Source organism: Taudactylus pleione, unplaced genomic scaffold, assembly GCF_031769625.1.
Source record: "Taudactylus pleione unplaced genomic scaffold, aTauple2 ptg000066l, whole genome shotgun sequence".
In the NCBI taxonomy this organism is placed as follows: domain Eukaryota; kingdom Metazoa; phylum Chordata; class Amphibia; order Anura; family Myobatrachidae; genus Taudactylus; species Taudactylus pleione.
The window spans coordinates 17381063-17405289 of NW_028284468.1; the positions used below are offsets into that span (position 1 = coordinate 17381063).

At 41.6% G+C, this 24227-nt stretch overlaps 2 protein-coding genes and 1 pseudogene across 6 annotated transcripts in view; 1 reads left to right on the top strand and 2 right to left on the bottom strand.

Annotated features, from left to right (window-relative positions):
* The window catches only part of FAM234A (family with sequence similarity 234 member A), an 83588-nt gene extending 75892 nt beyond the window's left edge, over nt 1-7696 (bottom strand). For 2 of the 5 annotated variants that reach the window (XM_088466697.1, XM_088466696.1), the window contains exon 1: nt 7477-7696. In XM_088466697.1, coding sequence (XP_088322823.1) covers nt 7477-7656 — 180 coding nt within the window. In that variant the 5' untranslated portion in view covers nt 7657-7696. Of the gene's footprint in view, nt 1-7041; nt 7411-7476 lie in introns of those variants that run through there. The other 3 variants (XM_088466698.1, XM_088466699.1, XM_088466700.1) reach the window with 3 other exon arrangements.
* LOC148534485 (5S ribosomal RNA) lies at nt 1611-1728 on the bottom strand (annotated as a pseudogene).
* Nucleotides 7136-24227, top strand: part of LUC7L (LUC7 like) — a 30307-nt gene continuing 13215 nt past the window's right edge. Inside the window, exons 1-6 of the mRNA XM_088466701.1 lie at nt 7136-7722; nt 15520-15614; nt 16860-16958; nt 20484-20594; nt 20938-21081; nt 22374-22550. Coding sequence (XP_088322827.1) covers nt 7662-7722; nt 15520-15614; nt 16860-16958; nt 20484-20594; nt 20938-21081; nt 22374-22550 — 687 coding nt within the window. The 5' untranslated portion in view covers nt 7136-7661. The remainder of the gene's footprint in view (nt 7723-15519; nt 15615-16859; nt 16959-20483; nt 20595-20937; nt 21082-22373; nt 22551-24227) is intronic.

The window sequence follows — 24227 nt, forward strand, 5'->3', positions numbered from 1 at the left end:
GGGGGTGGCCCCACTGACATCACTAGTGATGTCAGTGGAGAGCTTCTGGCTCAGACAGAGCCAGAAGCTCTCCGGGGCTTACGACAAGGGAGACCCTACCCTAGGGTCTCGTCGTAAGCCCCGATGGTCGCAATGGTCTTGACCATCGCGACCATCACCATGGGCGGTCGTAAGGCTGTGGGTGTTAACCCACAGCCTTACCACCGCAAAGGAGGACGTCTTGAAAATTCAAGACGTCCTCCCCTCATTCAGACTGACCGCACGCTCTGTCTGACCGGCTCTGAATGAGGTCCACAGTGCCTTGCAAATGTATTCACCCCCTTGGCTTTTTGCCTTTTTTGTTACATTACAACTTGTAATTTATTTATTTTTTTAATCTGAATTTTATGTGATGGATCTGCACAAAATAGTCTAATTTGGTGAAGTAAAATGAGAAAAAAAATATTATATATATATATATATATATATATATATATATATATATATATATATATATATATATATATATAGCAAAAAATGGCCGGCACTCCACAAAAAACTGATACTTGCCCGGGTGCCTTCCAATGGAAAAACTGCCAAACATGTATGGAAATGACGGCGGCACTCACAGGACTTGTGTAAAGAAGACTCACGACTCAGGAAGGTCAAAGTTCAACGTTTCAGTCTGGCGACTTTTATCAAGAACTACAGACAAAAGATACAGTGCATACCTTTATACCCAGTGACATCCCATAGTGACAATGTACACCGCTCACCACGCCGCTGATGACGTCATCAACACGGGACAAGGCGCTTGCGCAATGATGCAATCACGCACAACGTGGTTACCATGGTAAGTAACCAGGATGACTAAAAGTAAATACACAGACCAGGCTCTGCAACGAAAGCGTGCTGCAATCCCCGCCGCTTGCACACTGGGGAGCAAGCACGCTGTCGCTGTGACAAGGCAGACACATAGAAATACTGTGTAATGATTCCCGGTGAGGTGGCAAAGCGAGCGGTGGCAAACAAATTAAACAACAATGTGAATACAGAAACAACATTATGATACATGTGGGTTATAGCAACACAATTTCAATGTAATAAAATATCATATTATTGATCTTGCTACATAAGAAAGCATGTACCATGTAACATTTGTGATAACCACAGTTAAGTGAACTGTTGGCTCTGATTGTCAACATTACCAAAGATATATGTCAAACATGTTATCAAGCTCTTACGCAAGTGTGAGGCCAAGTGATGCATCTATAGAAATGTATGTATATAAATAATCAATATATGAACTTGTGAGGATAAAATTACCTCCACATGACCAAAACTGAACATGTGAAGCCTGTAGGCTTGTAATTGAGTGGTTCTGACCCTGCCAAGAAGGAAAGAATGTGACATATACAGCTAATATGGAAGTAATGGCAGGTCATTTAGGCTCGGACAGGTCCGCCATATAATATAGACTGGTGGATCCCAAAAGGGAACTCTGCAGTACACATTACAAATGATGAAAACACTGCCCAACTGGATGAATCTGATAAGAGTCCATCCACTGTGTGAAATAAGGAAAAGTGACGGCAAATGCAAACGGATGAACATCAGATAAGGATAACTCCATGTTACAGCACCAGGTATTCCTAGATGGTCTCCCATTCAAGTACTAGCCTGGCCTACACTGCTTAGCTTCAAAGATCAGACGGTATAAGGCGTATCCAGTGTAGTATGGCTGTAGCAGAAGAATAATGAATCCAAGTGTGATCAGCCTGCATATGTCTAAGACCGAGACAACAATGAATCAACACACAGCAGATGGCTCCAAACAAATCAGTGCCACCTGGCATTAAGAGGAGAACAATCAACGTGAAAAATTGCAAACCTATAAATTAAGCAGAGCAATAATGAAACTGAAGATGTGGGTAACAACTACCCTGTAAGTATGAGTGTGACTGCACTGTGTGGCAGTAATGCGAGGAAGACCTCAGAAAAAACAGGAAAAGGAGAGTTGTTCGTTGAGACCAAATGGTGATATGGTGTTCATTTTATGAATCCAAAATGTTTCAAGTTGTAACAGCTTTTTATCCCTATCCCCTCCTCGTTTGTTGATGGGGACATGATCGATTAGTTTGTATACCAGGGTAGATAATGAATGTCGGAAGCTCTTGAAGTGACGAGCCACTGGCTGGTCTATTTCCTTTCCTTCTAATGCTTGTCGAATTGCTGTGCGATGTTGTGCCATTCTGATTCTGGCAGTGCAAGTTGTCTTTCCGATGTAAGCCAGTCCACAAGGACACCGTATCATGTACACCATACATTTGGTAGTGCACGTTAGTGTATATCTAATGGGGAAGCGTTTCCCTGAGTGTGGGTGTACCACATCAGGGCCGGTTTCCATGAAAATGCATGTCGTGCAACCAGTGCACTGATAGCATCCTGGTTTTTTGAATAAGAAATGTTGTTCAGGAATGACGGGACCATAGTTGATATCATTGTGTACAAGCCAGTCTTTCAAATTTTTCCCTCGTTTGTAGCCGAGCATAATCCTCGAGTTTTTTAAAGACTTGATGGAATTGTCGGTATTGATTAACGGCCAAAGACGTTTGGCAGTAGTGTTGATAAATTTGCTGGCAACGTTGTGTTGGTTAACAAATAACATCGTATCTGTTTTATTACTTGTTGTTTTAATCCCTTTGTCTGTCACTTCATGTACAGAAATTGCCTTGGATTTGGCTGCAGTCAGATCTTTAAGTCTATACCCACGTTGTACAAATTTGATTATCATGCAGTCAATTTCTTGTTCAGCTCGAACTGGATCACTGGTGATTCTTAGTGCCCGCAAAAACTGAGAATATGGGAGACTTCTTTTGAGCGATGTGGGGTGATGGCTCTGTGCATGTAGTAAGGTGTTACTGTCGGTTGGTTTATGGTAAATGGAGGTCTGAAAATCGGTACCAGAGCAATGGATATTTATATCCCAAAAATGCACATCGCTGTAACTTTGTTCATGAGTGAAAGTAATATATTGATGCATTGTGTTGATCTTAGACATAACTGAGGTAAATTCCACTTCCGTGCCGGACCACAAAACCAATATATCGTCGATATATCGAACAAAAAAGATTAGGAATTTGTTGAAATCCGGATTATGGAGAAAAAGTTCTTTTTCAACAAAAAGCATGTAGATATTGGCAAACGAAGGTGCCACATGGGAACCCATGGCACAACCCTTCCTCTGAAGAAAAAATTTATTGTCAAAAAGAAAATAGTTATAATTCAAGGTCTGTTTCAATAGACACAGGAAAAAATCTATATTGGGGCCTTTGTAATTAGAATGTGATCTCAGAAAGGCACCCATATAATCACAACCCTCCTGTTGTGGTATACTGGTGTAAAGCGAATTGACGTCTATCGTGCACAATAAATCATGTGGTAGATTATTCAGACTGTGCAATTTATCCAGAAGAGTGTTCGAATCTTTCAAGAATGTGGGCTCAAGGGAAATGAGGGGTTGTAAAAAGGAATCTAAATATTTGGACGTGTTGCTGTAAAGGCTATCCCTAGCTGAGATTATGGGACGGCCAGGTGGTGCAGAGAGTGATTTATGAATCTTGGGTAGTGTGTATAGTAATGGAACCACGGGTTTATCTGTCGTCAGATACTCCTTGATATCTTTGTTGATGTACCCCTGTTCATGAGCCTGTGTTAAACTATCATCGAGTTGTTTTTTAAAGGACCGGGTAGGATCATGGGTAAGAGGAATATATGTATTGTCATCATTAAACTGTCGATAAATTTCGCCACTATACTGGGCTCTGTTATGAATAACAATGGCGCCCCCTTTATCCGCTGAACGGATAATTATAGAATTGTCCTTACCCAAAGAGATCAATGCATTATATTCATCCTTAGATAAATTGTGTCGAACTGGTGTTCTCCCTTTAAATTGAGAACTTACCTCATGATCCAACATTCTGATGAAACTCTTAATTGAGGCATTATTGGAAGGGGGATCAAAAGAGGAGGCTTTTTTAAACAGTGAACTGGATGTTGTAGTGGATATAGAATCTGAGTTGCTGAAGAAATCCTTGAGTTTCAAACTCCTGTTTAATCTCCATAAATCAGCACCAGATGGTTGTTGTAACCCCACACCTTTAACAGCTTTCATTGCCTGTCTGTACATTTCCATTCTGCACTAGTGATGTCTCAGAGCCAGTCAGGGGCTACTAATATACCATCATAATATACCTTGTCGATGCATGGTCCCATCGCCATCTGATCAGCTGGCTACACATCATTCTGATGTGTAGCTGGCATTAGGAAAATGTTTGATGCCTCTTTTAGTGGAGCAGTACCAAACTGTGTGATCAACAGCACGGTTCCACCAAGTTTCTGTTAGTTATCATATTCAACGGGAATAAATGCATTTTTAATGCAACACATGTATATGGGTCTAAAGGGGCACATCCACTAGACGATCTACTCCCTGTCCAATCTCTAAACGATTTTCCTTTGAAATTTTATCTTTCAGTCTGAACGATTTGCAAACGATCTTTATTAGATCAAGTGGAATTTACCTGCTTGTTCAGTCGACTGACGAGACGATCAAACAACCAGCGGGAGCGCGCATCGTTGATGGTTAACAACCAACTGCGCGATTTATAAACGATTGAACGATAACGACGTCGTTATCGTTCAATCGCCTGCTAAAATCGTGTAGTGGATGTCCCCCTTAAAACAATTAAACCAATTGAATTGAGTGAGAACATATGATTTGGAGTTTTTACTAGCATTTTGGTGCATTACATTTTTTCTTAAGGTTTTATGTTCCGTTCACTTGTGTTTCGCTCAACTAAATGCACTGTGCAAGCCTAGGTAACCTCCAATAAGCTTTAAAATGCTATTAGATTTTAATTATATGGTGCCACAAGGGATCTGTATTGCTATATATAAGGGATAGAACATTCAACAGATACATAAATACATAAATGCAACCCCAGAAATAACATGCTCACTTTAGCTTACATTTTAGAGGAGATACAGGTGTATAGAGGAGAGAGCAAGGAGCATAGATGGGGAATCCTGCAGAGGCTGGAAAATAACGAAAGGGGAGGTGATAGCCTTCAATTCAGAGGGCAAGTTTTAAGGATGGGAAACTGAATAAGTTTGAGTGAGCGTGGGAGGGCATTCCTGAGGTTGTGAGTAGCAGAAGGTGGGAGGGGAAAGCAGTGACCAGGTGAGGAGATAGGTACACAATGACATTAGCAGAGAATAGTGGGTGGCAGTGAGTGAGCGTGGGAGGGCATTCCTGAGGTTGGGAGTAGCAGAAGGTGGGAGGGGAAAGCAGTGACCAGGTGAGGAGGACATACGGTACACAATGACATTAGCAGAGAATAGTGGGTGGCAGTGAGTGAGCGTGGGAGGGCATTCCTGAGGTTGGGAGCAGCAGAAGGTGGGAGGGGAAAGCAGTGACCAGGTGAGGAGGAAATAGGTACACAATAACATTAGCAGAGAATAGTGAGTGGCAGTGAGTGAGTGTGGGAGGGGACTCCTGAGGTTGGGAGTAGCAGAAGGTGGGAGGGGAAAGCAGTGACCAGGTGAGGAGGAAATAGGTACACAATAACATTAGCAGAGAATAGTGAGTGGCAGTGAGTGAGTGTGGGAGGGGACTCCTGAGGTTGGGAGTAGCAGAAGGTGGGAGGGGAAAGCAGTGACCAGGTGAGGAGGAAATAGGTACACAATGACATTAGCAGAGAATAGTGGGTGGCAGTGAATTCCTGAGGTTGGGAGTAGCAGAAGGTGGGAGGGGAAAGCAGTGACCAGGTGAGGAGGAAATAGGTACACAATAACATTAGCAGAGAATAGTGAGTGGCAGTGAGTGAGCGTGGGAGGGGACTCCTGAGGTTGGGAGTAGCAGAAGGTGGGAGGGGAAAGCAGTAACCAGGTGAGGAGGAAATAGGTACACAATAACATTAGCAGAGAATAGTGAGTGGCAGTGAGTGAGCGTGGGAGGGAATTCCTGAGGTTGGGAGTAGCAGAAGGTGGGAGGGGAAAGCAGTGACCAGGTGAGGAGGAAATAGGTACACAATAACCTTAGCAGAGAATAGTGAGTAGCAGTGAGTGAGCGTGGGAGGGAATTCCTGAGGTTGGGAGTAGCTGAAGGTGGGAGGGGAAAGCAGTGACCAGGTGAGGAGGAAATAGGTACACAATGACATTAGCAGAGAATAGTGGGTGGCAGTGAGTGAGCGTGGGAGGGGACTCCTGAGGTTGGGAGTAGCAGAAGGTGGGAGGGGAAAGCAGTGACCAGGTGAGGAGGAAATAGGTACACAATAACATTAGCAGAGAATAGTGGGCGCAGTGAGTGTGTGTGGATATGAAGTTAGAGATATAGGTAAGAGAGTAGTTTAGGGCAATTTTGCAGAGGAGAAAGGGACGATTTGAGAAGAGTTTGTACTCTCTTTAGAAAGAATGACTTCCCTTAAATCAGGGGTGGGGAACCTTTTTTCTGCCGAGGGCCATTTTGATATATATAACATTATTTGTGTGCCTGGTTCAGGCCATGTCCCCTCCGTGTGACATCACACGGGGGTGGGCCACAATTGCCGCTGATTACAGCGATGCCCGGAGCACCCTGAAAGGAGCTGCAAAGGCAGCGGTGTGACCGTTTGAAGCATCCTAAGGTGACTCCAGGTGACATTGCTGTATAGATTCTGGCTGCAGGGTGCCATTCTAGGCACCCTGTTAGCCAAATGAGGTTAGGAGAAAAAAGCTCAGAGGGCCAGACCAAATGATTCAAGGGCCTTATAAGGCCCCGGGGCAGGAGGCTCCCCATCTCTGCCTTAAATCATCAGTATGAAGATGTCAATCTCGTTGTTCCAGAAACATGAAATAAAAAATATTTAAATGCATCATAGTATAGTTTGTTTTAAACTCTGAACACCAGCATGTAGCAAATAAGAAGACAAAATACATATACACATTAAAAAATGTATACACATAAGTAACATGGGAATACGCTGTTGGTGCTATATATATATAATATAATCAGATAACCTTCCCATAGCCGGGGCACTGGGTCCTCCCTCGCAACTCATACCTACACTTCCTGCTCCGAGACCCCCCGCACCATTATCCCCGTCTCCAGCAGCGTCACTTCCAGGCCTGATGCTCTGGGTGTGATGATGGCGGCGGCCGCTGAATGATATGATCATGAACCGAGGAGGAGCTGAGAGCAGAGCCGGGGATTGGGCTGTGACAGTGACGCTGCAGCGCTGCTAACGACAGTAGTATATCTATATACAGGATGTCCCCGTAGCCCTGCGCGCCCAGCAGCTGCCCTGGGGAGGCTTCGTCCTATATATCACACACAGTATCCTCCTCCTAACCGCTGTACTGTTATTATATCCCCCTACTATACAGCTACCCTCCTGCTCCCTGTCCCATAGTGACTAGTAACAGCACAGATCGGACACATGCTTTAGCACAGACCTGTGCTGCGAGAGACGTGTTGCTGCCCGGAGCGCTGATCACACCGGGACCACCACTTCCGGTTCCTCCATCTTCCCACAATCCTCCAGTGCTGCAGCCGCCTGACTGGCCTGTGGGAGGAGGACCGAGGCGGCGGAGAGGGAGCGCAGTGTGCCCGGGCAGGCAGAGGCCGCTCAGCATCGATCATGTCGGCTCAGGCCCAAATGAGAGCTCTGCTGGACCAGCTGATGGGCACGGCCCGGGACGGTGAGTGTTGGGGCCCAGTCCCCGGTGGGGGGCGTCGTTGCGGTCGGCTGCAGTGAGGCCTGGTCAGGATGCTCAGGACGAGGATCCCCGTAACCACTACAGCCGGTGGTACAGTATGACCGCGCCGCATAGCGGAGCCGCGCAGCCCGGAGCGGCGCTTGTAACTCTGCGTACACGTGTAGTGGCGGCGGCGGGGGATCCGCTTCCAGCTGCTCCGCATTGATGCAGCGCCTGGCAGAGAGCCTCATAGCGAAGCTGCTGGGGTCATACTGACGTGGGGGTATTATACACTATCAGTAGGAAATAGCAGCTATAAGTTTATTATATAATATTAAGATGATCCTATTAGAAGGTGGTTTGTCAGCGCCCTGAGGCTCATTCTCCTGATTGTGTAGCATGGTGAAGAGGTGATCTGCTGCACTAGGGACCTCACCTGTGTGCAAGAGATGAATGTGTGTTCTATTTTTGCATTGGTTATGTGCCCAGCGCAACTAGCGTTGGGTAGTATGATTTGTCAATGGGTACATTAACAATTACTATGTGGATAGCGTAATACTGCACGGTACTAATGCTAATGAAGTCATTTTTACAATGTTGCCATTATAGCTTTAAACATCATGTATAATGCTAACACGGTTAAAATTCCTTAATTATCATTAGTACGTGCAGTATTACGCTATCCACATAGTAATTGTTAATGTACCCATTGACAAATCATACTACTACCCAATGTAAGTTGTGCGCACATAACCAAAATAGCTTCTTCCCCTCACATGGTCCATTCTGTCCCAGGCAATCAGAGTAATACATACTTGCTGATATTGTCATATATTATACAGACACTTTGCTGCTTAGCTGGGGCATTAAACTACTTCTCAGTAGAACATGCAGCGCTACAATCCATCCAGAGAGATATTCAACTAATGGCGAGATTCCGCCACTATATCATGGGTTATCCAGAAAGGAGACTTCGCTTGTGGGCACAGAAGCCAAGAACGATTTTCCTCCGTAATGTGTTATCTTGCGCTTAATTGAATTTCTCACGTAATGTCAGTTTTTGACATACTATTTGAATTAGACATGCAGCCTATGGAATAAGTAAAACATAATAATTGGTTGCAACATACATAAAAATAGTGCTTTTGAGCTGTACGGAAAAAAAGATTTCAAGTGACAATGCTTTTAGGTCTGGCCCTGGAAATTAGCAATAAGGTAATCTCTTGTGAGCAGGTTCCTTTTAGTTTTCGCTAGGTAATTGTCATTTGTGGGTTGTAATTATGTCTGCATATTACTTTAGTATATACACTATGCAACGGAACCCTTGCGGAAGACTATAGAAGATGATTTTGTGAATATGGCGCTACCTTAAATAGTCATAAAGTTGTGTGAATAAATATAAAAACAAATCAAATATCCTAAAACCTACCTGTCATGGAAATTTCAAGCTTTCAATTCCAGTAGATTCAAGGACCTGAAATAAAAATTAAAACATCTATCATACAGTATGATGTTCTATAAAAATAGCAATGAGAACAGCCAAACATGATAACCTTAGAAGCCAGAATTATATGAACACCCCTTTTTGTTCTATGGCAGCAGCTCTCAGTACCTTGCTAGGGTATAAATCAGGATGGTTTTAAAGATGGAAAGATATCGGGTGAAAAATAAAAAGCTTTTTTTTTTTCACTTCTAAACAGCTTGAAATAACACAATAAAAGTAATTCATATATAGAACATTTTCTTCAAAGGTATCCCCAATATAAGAGACTGGAAGCTACCAGGCCTGGGACTGCCTGTTGGCTTCTGGAGTCTCCATATTAACAACTGCCTATTGTCTGCTGTTTTCTGGTAAATGACCACCCTGCTTTTATTCTGGGAGATATTCAATTGCTTTGGGCACTCATGTCGCGCCCAAAAGCTCTGGGTTTAGGTGCATAAAGCTGCTAAACCTGTGCAAAGTCCTCATTAGCATGCCCTGTGCCCACAATTCAGACTTTTCTCAGATTCTTGCTCGCCATCTCAGGAGGGTGCAAGCAGAAATCTGTACGCCCGCTGCATTAATCCCCGATCAGAGCATCAATTGAATTGCTCTGTTGGGCGCCCATTACTAACAGCCATGGGTGAAAACAATTGAATTCTCCCATATGATGGATTTGTTTTTTTCATGTCCATGAAACTACTAGTTTTGAAAGCTTGAAATCGCCATGAAAGGAAGGCTTTCTGATATTTTGATTTTTATATTATTTATTCACACAACTTTACGGTTATATAAGGTAGTGCCATTTTAACAACAACATCTTCTAAATATTCTTTTTCACGTATTTGTGATTAACTCTGGTGTTAAATAGGCTTGTTAATACCTAGTGAAGTGCCACTTGATTTTCCCTTCCATTCCCTGGAACCCTTGTGGTGACTTATGAATAAAGGATAATATGTAAGGAAAAACTTCTTTCTTTGTATATTTGAACTTTGAGGCGAAGGAGCATTCATTATTTACTGGGACTGGAGACCGATATATCTGCAAGAGTGATCAAATTTATCACAAATGGTGATGTCTGTATTTTATTTTTGTCTCAGCATTAATTTACAAACTAATTGCATCCATCATCTCATGTAGGCAGGCTAATACGACTAATGCCGCATATCCACTAGCAGATCTTAACGAGCGATTGCACGATTACGACATCGTAATTGTGCAATCGCTCATTAATCGTGCGTGAAGGTGACGAAAACGACCAGGGATGCGTGCTCCCGCTGGTCGTTTTCAACATCAATCATCGCCTGAATATGCTGGTCAATCTGCCGATAACGACAGATTGACCATGTTCAGGGTTGAGGGAGGGTGCCTACGCTGAACGACATCGTTCAGTGTATGCACTGCAGGGGAAGAGGAACGACCGTACGATTACAATGTTGCAATCGTACTGTCGTTCCACTATCTGCTATTGCACAGGTTCTCAAACTCAATCCTCAGTACCCCAAACAGTGCATGTTTTCCATGTATCTTCACAGAATCACATGTGAAATAAATAGCTTCACCTGTGGATCTTTTAAAATGTGTCAGTGAGTAATGAATACTCCTGTGCACCTGCTGGGTGACCTGGAAAAAGTGAACTGTGTGGGGTCCTGAGGACTGACTTTGAGAACCACTGTGCTAGTGGAAGGGCACCTTAAAACGTAGATGTCTAGATAGACAAAGTATTTATACAAGTATCACCAAACGTAAGATCAAAATATAATTAGCATGTTTTAAACAAGTGGGAGAAGTCTTTGTGCACTAACATGTATTTTTAGTAATTGCTATTTCAATGCACAAGAACAGTTTTGAGCATACAGGTCTATTTTATGTAAACCATTCAGTTACTTTTATAGAATGTGATTTGTTAATAATAATAATTAGTAAATTAGTAAAAGTTAATATTTTTCAGCTTAGTACCACAAATGCCTCAATGATTAGAGGAGACAAAAACACAGATATTTGTGTGTTTGTAGCTTCAGTACTGTATTCATTTTACTATCTGTTTAGACTTCCTAATAAGATTTCTTTAGCGCAGATGTTCCCAAACTCCACCATTACAGTTCACATTTTAAAGCTATCCATGCTTGAGCACAGGTGACTAAAATAGTACCTCAGTCAATTTAATTTAACCATCTGGACTCAAGCATGGATAGCCTTAAAATCTGGATTGTAATGGCAGAGTTTGGGAACCTCTGCTTTTGTTATTTATACATTGTAGTGTAAAGTGTTCCTTTCAGTCTTTCTTGTCATTAAAGTGATCATCTCCCATTTTTTTTTCCTGGCTAGAATGGGGGTGGCTCCTGTTTCTATGTCCTGGTTAATCTCTCCCATCTAAAGTGACCAGGAGATATTCAATTGTTAGGACTGGCTGCGACAGCCACTTCCTCATACCCTAATGCACAGGGTTAGCTGCTTCTCCCATGCTAAGTACTGGGTGCGCCTTCCTGCAGCCACCAGCCTCATAGCCCTACTTTATGCAGATTTCTGTACATACCTCAGGTGGTGCTAGATGAAATCTGCAATTAGTGCAGCCTCGAGGCTGGTCACCCAAAACAATTGAATAGCTCCTGGTCACTTTAGATAGGAGTGATTTAAACAAATGAATCATCCCCCAGTTAGCCTAAAATTGCAGAAGCACATTCATGGCACCCAAAAATTCCATCTAACCTGAAGTCCTAGCATATTTTTACTGTAGGTTTGTCAATCTAGGTTTCTGCAGGTTACTATGTAGGCGATCCTGGATAGTTACCAAAATGTTTGTCAGCCAAAACAGGTTGGTGATGCCTGTTAATTTTTTTTATTTTTAGTGCATTGTGTATACGGTCAGAAATCTGATGTTAAACTTCACAGCTCAGTCTACGGGCTCAATCCTATTAACCTCGATGTTCTCATCTCCGCGTGTAAATGTGGGTGTATGACGCACTTACGTTACCGCCATATTTGCAGAATTTTGTGGGGCTGTGAAATAAAACATGGTGGGTGTTGTCCCCACCCGCGGGTTGCAGTGTCCTGCGGGTGGAAAAAATTGTGGTGCAGCAATCACCACCAGTGAATAGCTGCCGTTCTCATGGCATCTATTCACAGAGAGGGGAGGGCTTGGGGCAGCCCATCATGTCCACACATGCTGGGCACGCCCCCAAGAGTGATGAAAAGGGGGGACGTCTTAAAGGCACACCCACTTTGCTAGTGGCCATGTGCAAGGGTGCCCTTTTTACGGTCCTGACCTAGAGTGAGTACTAGCTGCATGTAGCAGCACTGAGTCGTTCATTGCATCGTCTTATCTGCTGTGCACGACAGCAGATAGTTGTTTATTGCATCGCCCTATGCGTTGTGCACGATATATCGTATCGATCAGCGACAGACATATATTGTACAATACATCATATACTGTGTACCCAGTTTAAGCGTCAGTCATCTATCTGTGTAGTGTTCACTCTAGGTCCGGCGTCAGACATGGCGCCAGACCTAGAGCTAGGGCACTTCTGCGCACGCCCGAAAATTGGCGTTGTCAATGAAAAGGGTGTGTGTATTTATGATGCGTCCCCTTTTCGTCACTCTTGGGAGCGTGCCCGGCACTTACGGACATGCCAGGCAGTCCCCAAGCGCCGCTGTCACTGTGAATGGATGCCGGGCGCATGCACCCAGCGACCATTCACCTGCCAGGACCGCACCTCTGTCGTTTTCCCCACCCGTGGGACACAGTTGCCACGGGTGGAGGACAGAACCCGCAGGCTATTTCAGCGGGGTGCCGCGCTTGAGGGCAGGGTGCGGCGCCCCGCTGAAACAGCCTAGCGGGAACGCTATCTGTGTAGTAAGGGAAACAACTCCCTGTTAACCAACCTGCTGCAGATTGGGGAAAGAGCACATGGTGGGCATATTTAGTTAAGTCTAAACCCAAAAGTTATTGCATGCATATTTTTCAATTTATTAGGACAATATATTAAAGTCAAACACTGGCTTTGTGTATTGATTAAATTAATACATAACAATTGTATGTCTTTTTTTTTAATGTATATACTGTGTGAGGTAATTACACAATGGAGGCGATTCCATTAAGCGCGATCTGAATAGCGCAGTGTGGCCATATCCCAGTCCTGCAGCCGGCACCCCGCTTCCCCCACATGTTTAATGGCTGCCGCACTGAATGAGCTAACCCCTGTGCTCCGGCACCATATTTTAAATGTTGAGGTGCTAGGTGCCCATTGTAACTGTAATCGGTGCTCCACGATTTGTCACACGTTACAATCAATCTTTATCTCCTCTGACATTCGAACGGTGTTCTTGCACAATTCAACTGGCCATTGAATCTGCTCTTCCGTGCGAATTTCTGGGTACCCATCTGGCATACATGCAATGCATTTTCAGTTCCTTTGTCACAATATGCTGAACCCGTTCTAATGAGATGCTAAGTGAAGCCGAAAGTTTGCGTAAAGTTAACCCTCTGTCATTTTGCAACATCTCCGCGGCTTTGGCAATGTTGACATCTGTAACCGCGGTAAATGGTCTCCCAGAACACGCCTCATCAGTCACTTGCGGCTGACCCTTTGAAGTGCAAAATACTGCAGCACGGCTAATCGTTTCTCCACTGTATGCTTGTCGTAACATTACATGAGGTTCATTTCTGCTTATTCCAAATTTAACACAAAATTCAGTCACACATCTCTGATGTAATCTCACAGACACTTCTTCCTCATCCACCATGACGAAACATACGAAGATCTTCCACTCGCTGTGACCAAACAAAGACTACAGCAGTCCAACCGCAGGCTCAGACACATCTATGTATGAGCTTCACAATAACAGCATAGCGTTGCCACGTCTACCTATGGAACAGAAAAACAGATACTTTTCAATTAGCCCTTTTACATACATAGCCTATAGAAGCTTATCTGAAAGATATTTGTAATCATCGAGGGGGAGACCTTTTCCTATACACAGCAGACTTCCGGTTAGTAATTCCTTTAAAAGTATGCAGTCATTCTTTCAATTGCCTTCTGCAGAAAATGTCTGATAACAGAATAAGCAACTTCACAGCCAATGTAAAGCTAATAAGGGTAGTTCCCAAACACAAAAGTGCAATATTTCAGTACAAATGCTTTTTTGTGGTATTACGTTTCTATTTTTGCAAAGTTGCTTCCAGATTTTATGGGAAAGTGTGTAGATTTTGGGTCCTATATTGTTCTACCACAGAGGTGTAAATGCTTGTGCCGTCCAGTGGGAGTTGCTGGACAAATCAGTGGTGTTCTTTGGTAAATATGGATGGTTCAGTCACATTAGTGTTCCTACTTTTGTTCTGACATTTAAAAAGTAGATTTCAGTTTGCTGGATGAGAGTTGGCAAATGTACAGGCTCTTCGCATGAGGATGCAAAGTGCTTTTATATTTGGACAATTACTGGATGTTTGTGGACTTTGGCAGTGTCAGAGAATAGGTGTTGGCCTATAATTCTTAATAGGCCCTTACTATCCACCTTGCATTGGCATTTCTACGCATGCATCGATGATTTCAATAGAAAATATCTTGATTTTTGCAAAGTCAAAAGTATGTGCGCTGATACCACTCCTCCCCCATATCGCCCCTTCATACCTATCCGCCTTTAAATGTCAATGGTTAACTGTGAGCACAGCTACACAGCGTCACTATTAAAGATTGTGCAAACAACTTATTGTAGCTTTTGTATTTTTCTTATTTTTTCCTGTATTTCACCTTCACTTTTGTTGGTTTCAAAGCTTTACCTTGCTAAATATAAAATTTCAGGTAGGATGTGTAGACTTATTTTTTTTTTAATCCACTGGATATTGTGCTGTGTAACATTTTGATGCTGCATAAGGGATAATAATGTAGTGTTCACTGTAGGTGCCAGGGGGCTATCTAATCAGGGCTCTTTTCCCTGTGAAAATGGGCATGGTCACTCAAAGGAGAGTGGCCTTGTGCCCAGCACTCGCGGACATTCTGTGCTGCCCCCAAGTTCTCCCAGCAGTGTAGATACGCTCTGCATCGATTCACTCGCCGGTGATTTTCACCTGACTGTACATTTTAACGCTTTAAAATTTCACAGGGCACTATGTTCCTGCTAATACAGCCTAGCAGGAACACTAATAATGATTATGTACCTATTTTCTCATTCTTTGTCGTACGAGGTGTACATTTTAACTGTTGTGTTTTTCTCTTTATAAATTTTGGCAGTAGCATTATCCACAGATGGTTTTTATAAAGCATAAACAATCTTACAGCCTACAGCAGCTATTGTTTAATCGTCTGTCTACATTTGTTTTGCAGGTGATGAAACCCGGCAGCGTGTAAAGTTTTCAGATGATCGTGTCTGCAAAAGTCACCTCCTCGATTGCTGTCCGCATGATATTCTTGCAGGAACGGTAAAGAGCATATTTTCTTTAGATATTAATACATGGAATTGGTTGAATTTGTACACAAATTACTAGTGTCACGCTTTGATTTTTGGCCAATGCCAGCTTGACTTATTGGGCGGAATTCAATTGATTCCTGCCCCCATCGCGCCCGACGGAGCTATTCAATTCTTGCTCCTGTCGGGCACGATCAGCTGACAGCGCTACATTTCAGCTCGCAGCCCCAGGGGGGTCACAGCTGAAATGTGCGAAAAGTGACATGTTTGGGCGCCCAAAAATCACTTTTGCGATCGCGCCCAGCACTTTGGTCGGGTTTAGCTGCTTTACGCGGCTAAACCCGACCACTTTGGGCGCGATCAGCTGAAAATCTGGAACAATTTCATAGCGGCCCGCGAACTCGTGTCACTTTAGATGCGGGCCGCGAAAACAATTGAATTCCGCCCATTGAGAGAGGAATCAGCATACAATATGGAAGACTTTTGTATTCAACTTGATTCATAAAATATAAAGACTTCATCTTATCTCTTTTTTTTTTTTTTTTTTTTTTTGCTTTTGCATGTTTTGACTGTGTGGTGGTTAGGCAAAGCATCTATATTTATCTGTGTGACCAGCTTTAGTACAGTTGCCTAGGGCAGTGTTTCCCAACTCCAGTTCTTGGGGAATCCTTAAGCTGACCATACACCAGACCAACTTTCCGCCAACCATCCAAATAGTCATTGTGACCGATGTTGCAACGTTTTTTTTTTTTTTTTTTTTTTTCCTCCTCACTCTTCTCCCATCTTCCTTCTATCTCTTCCACCTCTCCCTTTCCCTGTTTCGTTTGCTTTTCCCTCCCTTTCATCTCTCTGACGCATGGCGTGGCGCCCTGCTAAAACAGCCTAGCGTGAACACTAGATAAGTGACAAATAGGGTTCAATAGAAAATACTGCTGCCCTGTAACATGAGTGCTTCAGCTCTTTAAAATAAACATTGTATTTAGATCAGAAGCACAGATATGACTGGGAAACTGCATTTGTTCCTTAATGTATTTAGGAATTACAGTGGATTTGTGGCTTCACAATGGGAATCCTCAGTGAAGTATTGGCTTACATGTTAATTTGTTATCTCTGTGATAGAAATTTTACCCAAGTGTTCCCCACTACTACCCCCCCCCCCCTTTCTGTTTTTTACATTTTTTGTAATTTGTTTTGTTTTATGTTCATAACTAAACTTGTGTAAAGAATGACTGACTACTTTTTGTTTTCTCTTCAATAGAGGATGGACTTGGGTGAGTGCACCAAGATTCATGACTTGGCACTGAGAGCTGATTATGAAATTGCGAGCAAGGAGAAAGATTTATTCTTTGAACTTGATGTAAGTGTTTTGTGTCTTCTGCTGGACAGTGCTAATGTAACACTGAGAGAAAGTAAATGCTTTAAGTGCAGCTGAGTGATGTTAGATAAACATTTGTTCCACCTGAAACATCTTCATATGGTTAAATATTCACAATTAATTAAACTCCTATATGTCGTTGGTGTGTCATTGGAAATGGTTACTGCTTAATGGAAAAAAAAGTAATAATAATTTGAAGATGTGATGCACTGAGATCACTTGCTTGCTCAGCTGTGCAGCTGAAGACACACTTAATAGAAGTCAGTGGTTTTTATAAAATTACATGGGTGTGGGTTACTGGTCCAGCATCACTATCGGTAAACCTCAGTGACTTAACTGCCTCACAGCACTGTCATGGATTTAGTTTCAACCAGGGTCCTACCTGTGTGGAGTTTGTATATTCTTCACATGTTTCTGTTTCTTTCCTCTGTCCACTTTGTTTTCCTCCCACTGACCAATGAAATGTTAGAAGGTTAATTGTTTTTTATTGAAATTGATCCCAGTTTTTCTGAGAATTATAGATATTATAGAATTATAACTGTACTGGGACAGGGACTAATGGGAATATTATCTTTTGAAGTGCTTTGTAGTAAGTAAGCACTGTACATTATATACTATAATCCAGTGGTTCCCGGCTCCAGTCGTCCAGTACCCCTAACACAAGGGTAGCCAACCCTGGTCCTCAAGAGCTACCAACAGTGCATGTTTTGCAGGTCTCCTCACAGAATCACAAGTGTAATAATTAGTTCCAAATGTGTTAGTGAGTAATGACTGCACCTGTGCACCAGCTAGGTGGTCTGGAAAACGTGAACTGTTAGTAGCTCTTGAGGACCGAGGTTGGCTACCACTGCCCTAACAGGTCATATTTTCTGTATTTAATTTATTCATTCACAGACTGAAATCCTCAATACGATCAATTATCAAATCTGGATTACTAGAAGTTTCAGATTACAATTATTAGTTGATAACACAAATTTATATAGAGCGCGATTACTCTGCAGTGCTTTATAGTTGGGCACAAACAGGGTAATATTAATTCTTTGTAGGTTGCTAGTACCCAGACTTATTTTCCTAGCATGCGAATAAGGAACTTATAATAAGTCCCACATGTTGCATATTAATCAAATCAAATTACCTGGGTAAACTGCTTGGTGGAGCATGATTGTCACACAGCAATATTGGTTTCAGGGCCAGTAGGTTTTTCAAGTTTAACAAATACATTTATTCTTTATTTAAATCTTTATGTTTTGCATGAACTGTGTTAAGGGTGGTGATCAAGTAGAACATGTTATGGAGATAAAGTTTTAAGAGAATTTGATAAACTTGTGCAAAGAGAGGTATTTTCAGGGAGTAGAAGGTTTTGAGGTTAGGTGAAAATGTAGTTGTATAAGGACATTTCTTGGAGTGGGTCCCCTAGCTGAGAATGGAAAGGTAGTGAGTGTGGATAAGAGGCTCAGATCTTTGGCAGGGCTGAGGAGTTGAAAATATTTGGGACCAGTGTAGTGTTGTGTTAAGTTTTGTTAATTGCTTTTATATTCGCAAAAGTAGTTTAGTTGAGTAAAACATTTCCCAGGACCAATGACTGATTATTTAGTTGGGATATACAGTGAGATGTAGGTAAGTGTTAGAAATGTAAAAATGCAGATCACATGTAAAAGTACAAGTAGTTTAGTCATGATTGAGCTTTTCACAAGTATTTAGCTGGGTACACACCTTTGCGATCACTCTTTCGATGTGATGGTTCGATCGACTTCACTCCCGATCAGAAGTCCTGACCACAATGCCGATACACACCTATACAATCATACTGCCGAGCGTCAATCCCCGACTGCCAAAATATCTAGTTTATCAAGAAACTGCTTGTACCACCTACAGAGGCGGTGCTGATGTAGAATCACAACAACAGTGGAGGGTGCATACCTACTGCACTTTTGGTCTGATCTCGCCCGGTCGTCTCGGGTGAATATTAAACTAGGTGCAATCCTTCAATTCGGCTAGTTTTCTTCCAACAAAACATGAACGATGGTGCATACACACTTTTTCAATATCGCATGAACGGGTCGATATCGAAATAATAGCCCAACGACTGTATAGGTGTGTACCCAGATTAAGCGATCTAAAGTAGGATCAGCATTTTCACTTGAGTGAAGAGGGCTTACATTCCAATCATTAGAGTGGTTAGAGGATTGTTTACATATGTGCAATCCAAAGTGTAGCTAGTTACACACCTATACAGTCCTTTGACAGATCTTCCGACCCAAGACCCATTTGTGAGGTATCTTAATGGGTGTGTATGCACCTATGATTGTTTTATTGTAAGAAAATTGCATCTGAAGATCTGGTTTTATAAGTGTCTTAATATTCATCAAATGCAATTGTACAATGTTGGACAAACTTGTGTACGCAGTACCGACCTCTCTGACCAGTACTGTTGCTGCTCCTGCAGTCACGACATTGTCAGCAAATGGGGATCGCAAATCATATGGTAGATTGTAATAGTGTGTACGCATGAATCTGCATGTTCATCCACCAATCGTAAATGTAATTGTAAGAAGAATCAGATCTCAAGTATGATTGTAGAAGTGTGAGTATGATTGTACAAGTGTGTTCCTAGCTTGAGCCATAAGAGAGTTTTTAGAGGAATACAATGCCATGGCTAGATTTTCATATGAACTGTAGAGGGTCAATATGAGATGTACATTTTACAAGAAAAATGAAGTCCCTAAATAATTAACAATAAATCTAATAGTTGGAATTTTATTATTACATTTATTTATACTTCATTAGCTGGCAGTTCTAGAACTGAATTATATAGCCCAGCTGCCTGCATGGAATTCATCTGCAAACCAATGCTTCCATTTACATTATAGTGTAACCTAGTATTATAATTTGCTATTACATATAGCACCTTACAGTTTATCGAAGAGGCAGAAGAGTCACGTGGAAAAGCGGCTCTGCACCCTGTGAAATCGTTTTCAGGCAGTCTGGGAGCAGTGAGCTGCACTGTGTGCATTGTTTGTAGTAGAAGACTGCTTAAGTGTGTATGTTGAAATAAAACATTGGTGTTTTAGGCTATATAAAAAAGATGATACACGTTTTAATGGAACATTTTGTTTCCTTAGTATATAAACCAGTGCTTGTGCTTTAAGAAATCATATTGTCTATATCATTAAAGTGTTTGTTTGTTTTTTTTCTTCATGGCTAATTATATACTGCTAATGTATTTAAAGTAACTGCACATTTTAGTGTGGTAAACATGAGTACAGTAATCCATGATTTCCACGTGCATGGCTGAATTTTATGGGATGTGGGTGATGTAAACACGAGATCAAAACTGTCATTTATTTTTCTATTTTTTTTTGCATGTAAATTGTATTTCATTTGAGTAAGTTAATACTAGACAGCCCCAGACCCTTTAAAATAACTTCATATGATTTTGCACCATGTTAAAATTTAAATAGCATGTATAGCATTGCAACTCACTGCCATACAATTTTGGCCTATTAGGCGATGGATCATTTGGAGACCTTTATAGCAGAGTGTGACAGAAGGACTGAACTTGCAAAGAAACGTCTTGCTGAAACCCAAGAGGAGATAAGTGCAGAAGTTGCTGTAAAGGTATTTTATTTTCTTCTTCCCAATTTATTAAAGTGGTTAAATTAGCTTTTATGTTGACCTTCTTGCCCTCCAAACTCCAACACCAAGTAGTAAGGCGGGTACATTGTGTACAATGTAAAATTTGTATTAATGCGTAACTGATCTTGCTCCTGTTAAAGTTCATCTGGGTCCTTCCTTCTCATGGATCCACTTTGCTCCACAGTACAATGGCCTTGAATATGAATGGTCACAATTACCGTTTTTAATGCCTTTGGTAATATATACTGGAAATACAGAGTACAAATGTTTGTGGGTCTCATAGATCTTTTTTGTACCATCCTTGTTTCTTTTTGTTATTTTCAAGGCAGAAAAAGTTCATGAATTGAATGAAGAGATTGGAAAACTACTGGCAAAAGCTGAACAGCTTGGGGCTGAAGGAAATGTTGACGAGTCCCAAAGAATTCTAATGGAGATGGAGAGAGTGAAGGCCAGAAAAAGAGAGGCAGAGGTTGCTGTTTTATTTCACATTAAATTATATAAATTGTTTCTAAACCAATTAAATTAACTTTTTTCTTTTTCTTTTTTTAGCATGAAGACCTTTTCTGTGCAACTTTTTTTTTTTTTTTTAAATTCTTTTATGTACTATGGGCAGTGAATACCAGCACTGCTAGTTTCCCTTTTATTAACTACAGTGGCACTAATCAGTAGATACTAATAAAATAAAAGCTTATAAGTAAATCTGGTGAAAGCAATGTGACCAGCAGAAAATAATAATAAAAACACATAAACGTGACTGGCTTGTCCAGAAGTTAAAAATCCTTTTAAGTACTTTTGTTTCTTTTTTGTTATGTATAAGTATTGTTTTTGATTTTCCATACAGACCTGGTTATGTCTTATATTAGTTGTATATACTAAAAACATATACTACCAATTCTCGCCTTTTAATTATGAGCCTTTATATAGCACCAACATAGTACAAAGTGCTGTGTGTGATTAGAATTTGCTCATTCACATGAGTCCATTGCTTACGTTATAAGAAGGTTAATCTACCAATGGGGGGCAAATCAATTAAATGCGATGTTGAACAGCATCGGGAATGAGTTCCAGGAGCTATTCAACTGGCCACACTGTTAACTCGTGACTAGAGGATTTCTGCTCGCACCCTCCTGAAATGCAGAAATCCAACTAATCTAGTGCCGCGATGCTAAAAGCAGCCTTCGCGCGTGCGCTAACAGCATCAAGGCTGGCACTTAAGAAGGAGAATGGCGATTACACACCTGGCCTTAGGAGCCGTAAACTGCATCTCCCAACTCAACTGCAGGGCGCGATGTGGACAATTGAATATCTCCGAGCACTCATTCCCAGCACTATTCAACATCGCATTTAATTGAATTGCCCACATTATGTTTTCGGTCTGTGCGAAGGAAACTGGAAGTGCCCAGACAAAACCCTGGAATGCTGGGAGAACACATTAATGCCACTCACCTCCCTGATCAGAAACAAACTAGGGGCCCCACCAAAGCTAGCAGTGCTGGCCATCATGCAAAAATATATTTATATAAATAAAAAATATATTTAATTCCTTTCCTAGGAATGTGATTTGAAGTTAACAAAGAGAATATTATTGAAAATCTGTTTGCAAATTTCTAAGATGCATATTTTCCTTCAATACCTCTCTGCTGCGCAGTGGTTTTTAGTTTATTTTTCCATGCACCGCTCTCAGATAAAGATTACTTTTATAGTTACATGATCTTTCTCAAGTGTGCTGTCTTTTGTTTAATATCTTGTCCTCTTGCACAGGATGAATACCGCAATTCAATGCCCGCTTCCAGCTTTCAGCAGCAGAAACTGCGGGTTTGTGAAGTCTGTTCTGCTTATCTTGGATTACATGACAATGATCGCCGACTTGCAGATCACTTTGGGGGAAAATTGCATCTAGGGTTTATTCTCATTCGAGAAAAACTTGATCAAATGAGAGTAAGTATGACTATCTGTTTTTTTCAAACTTGCAATATACAGTTTTATTTTGTAAGCTGACCTGTCACATTTGTTTCTAAGACACTAGTCATGCTGGAGCTTATGCACCAACAAATTGGTCCTATACTGCAGAATGTGTGGCTCCAAGATTTTAATATAGATTTTGGTGTTTTTGTGCAATCCTGTAAATGTACAGCTTGTGTATGTAGCAACATAGTATCTTCCACATGGTGATACCATTCTGAACTTTGTATCAGCAGATCTTATGTATTTCATTCTCTATATTTAGATTTTATATAATTTATTAATTATCATATATATATATATTATTTTCACCACAAAATATACACAGCGCCGTACAGCGTATATATACAAACATTTAAGATTAACAGGGCATTAGATTTTATACAATACACAAAGGAATGCCATAGCACAAACTGCCCGAACATTACACCAGACTAGGAAGAACACATGTCTTGGACATGGTGGTTGGGTATGCGATACCGGCACTGATAATGCGACGGTCAGAATCTCAGGAGCCTAAACCCGACAGTGGAAATCCCGACGCATGCTGGTAAGTATTTTTAACCCTCCCCTCCCGCAGCCTAACCCACACCATGTCTCCCCCCTGCCCTATTATGACTCCTACTCTCCACTTCTGCAGCCTATCCCATACTCCCTCCTAGTGCCTAGCCCTTAACCCTAATACTCACGGGATCGCAGCTGTAGGGATTCTGACTGCTGTCTGGATTCTGAACGCTGGCATTGTGTGCTTCGGGATGCCAACTACATACCGGACATGGGTAGGGCAACTCACTGAAGATAACTGGAGTCACAGGTGGGACTTCGGAATAAACAATCTTTTTGCCAACCTGTCCGTTCTTTTTCAATTTTTCCGCACTATACTGTGCAATCAGAAGACACAATAGTTTCACTAAACTTTTTTTTTTTAATTTGAGGTATATATATATATAAGAAAAAATATATATACGAACATACATAGAAAGGGAAGGGGTATGAGAAGAAATACAGAAAAGAAAGGGGAAAAATAATTGGGGGAGGGGAATAGGATAGGGGGATACACACCAAACTTACAATTCACATAAAGAACTCTTACATACAAGACAAATGCTTCAATGTCACATGAAACCATATTATAGACAGTACATATATAGAGTAATAATATCCTGCATTATGAAGACCTGCCAACATCAACATATTTGTTACTGTCAATGATTTTTTGATAACCAGTGTTCATTCCAATTAAACCATCGAATATGGAGATTGGAGGCCTTGGACGAATAAAGGAACCCCGCCACTTCTAACTCACAATGGGATTGTACACTTCTCTCCACCTCTACGAGGGTGGGAACTGTGGATGTGCGCCAATAGTGAGCTAATAGGAGTTTAGTGGAAATAAGGATTTGACCCAGTATATAAGTGTCACTGAATATAGTATCACCTTCTGTGACATGAAACATTGCTAGCATTGGGCTTGGAGCAATATGAGTATGAGAGATCTTTGAAATGAGGGCCAATATTGACTTCCACAAGATGGAGATTTTAGGACAGGACCAAAAAACATGGAACAAAGTTCCCACATGGCCACACCTATGCCAACATAGATTAGATGTAGATGGCTGAATAACATGTATAAGGGCAGGGGGTAAATATAGT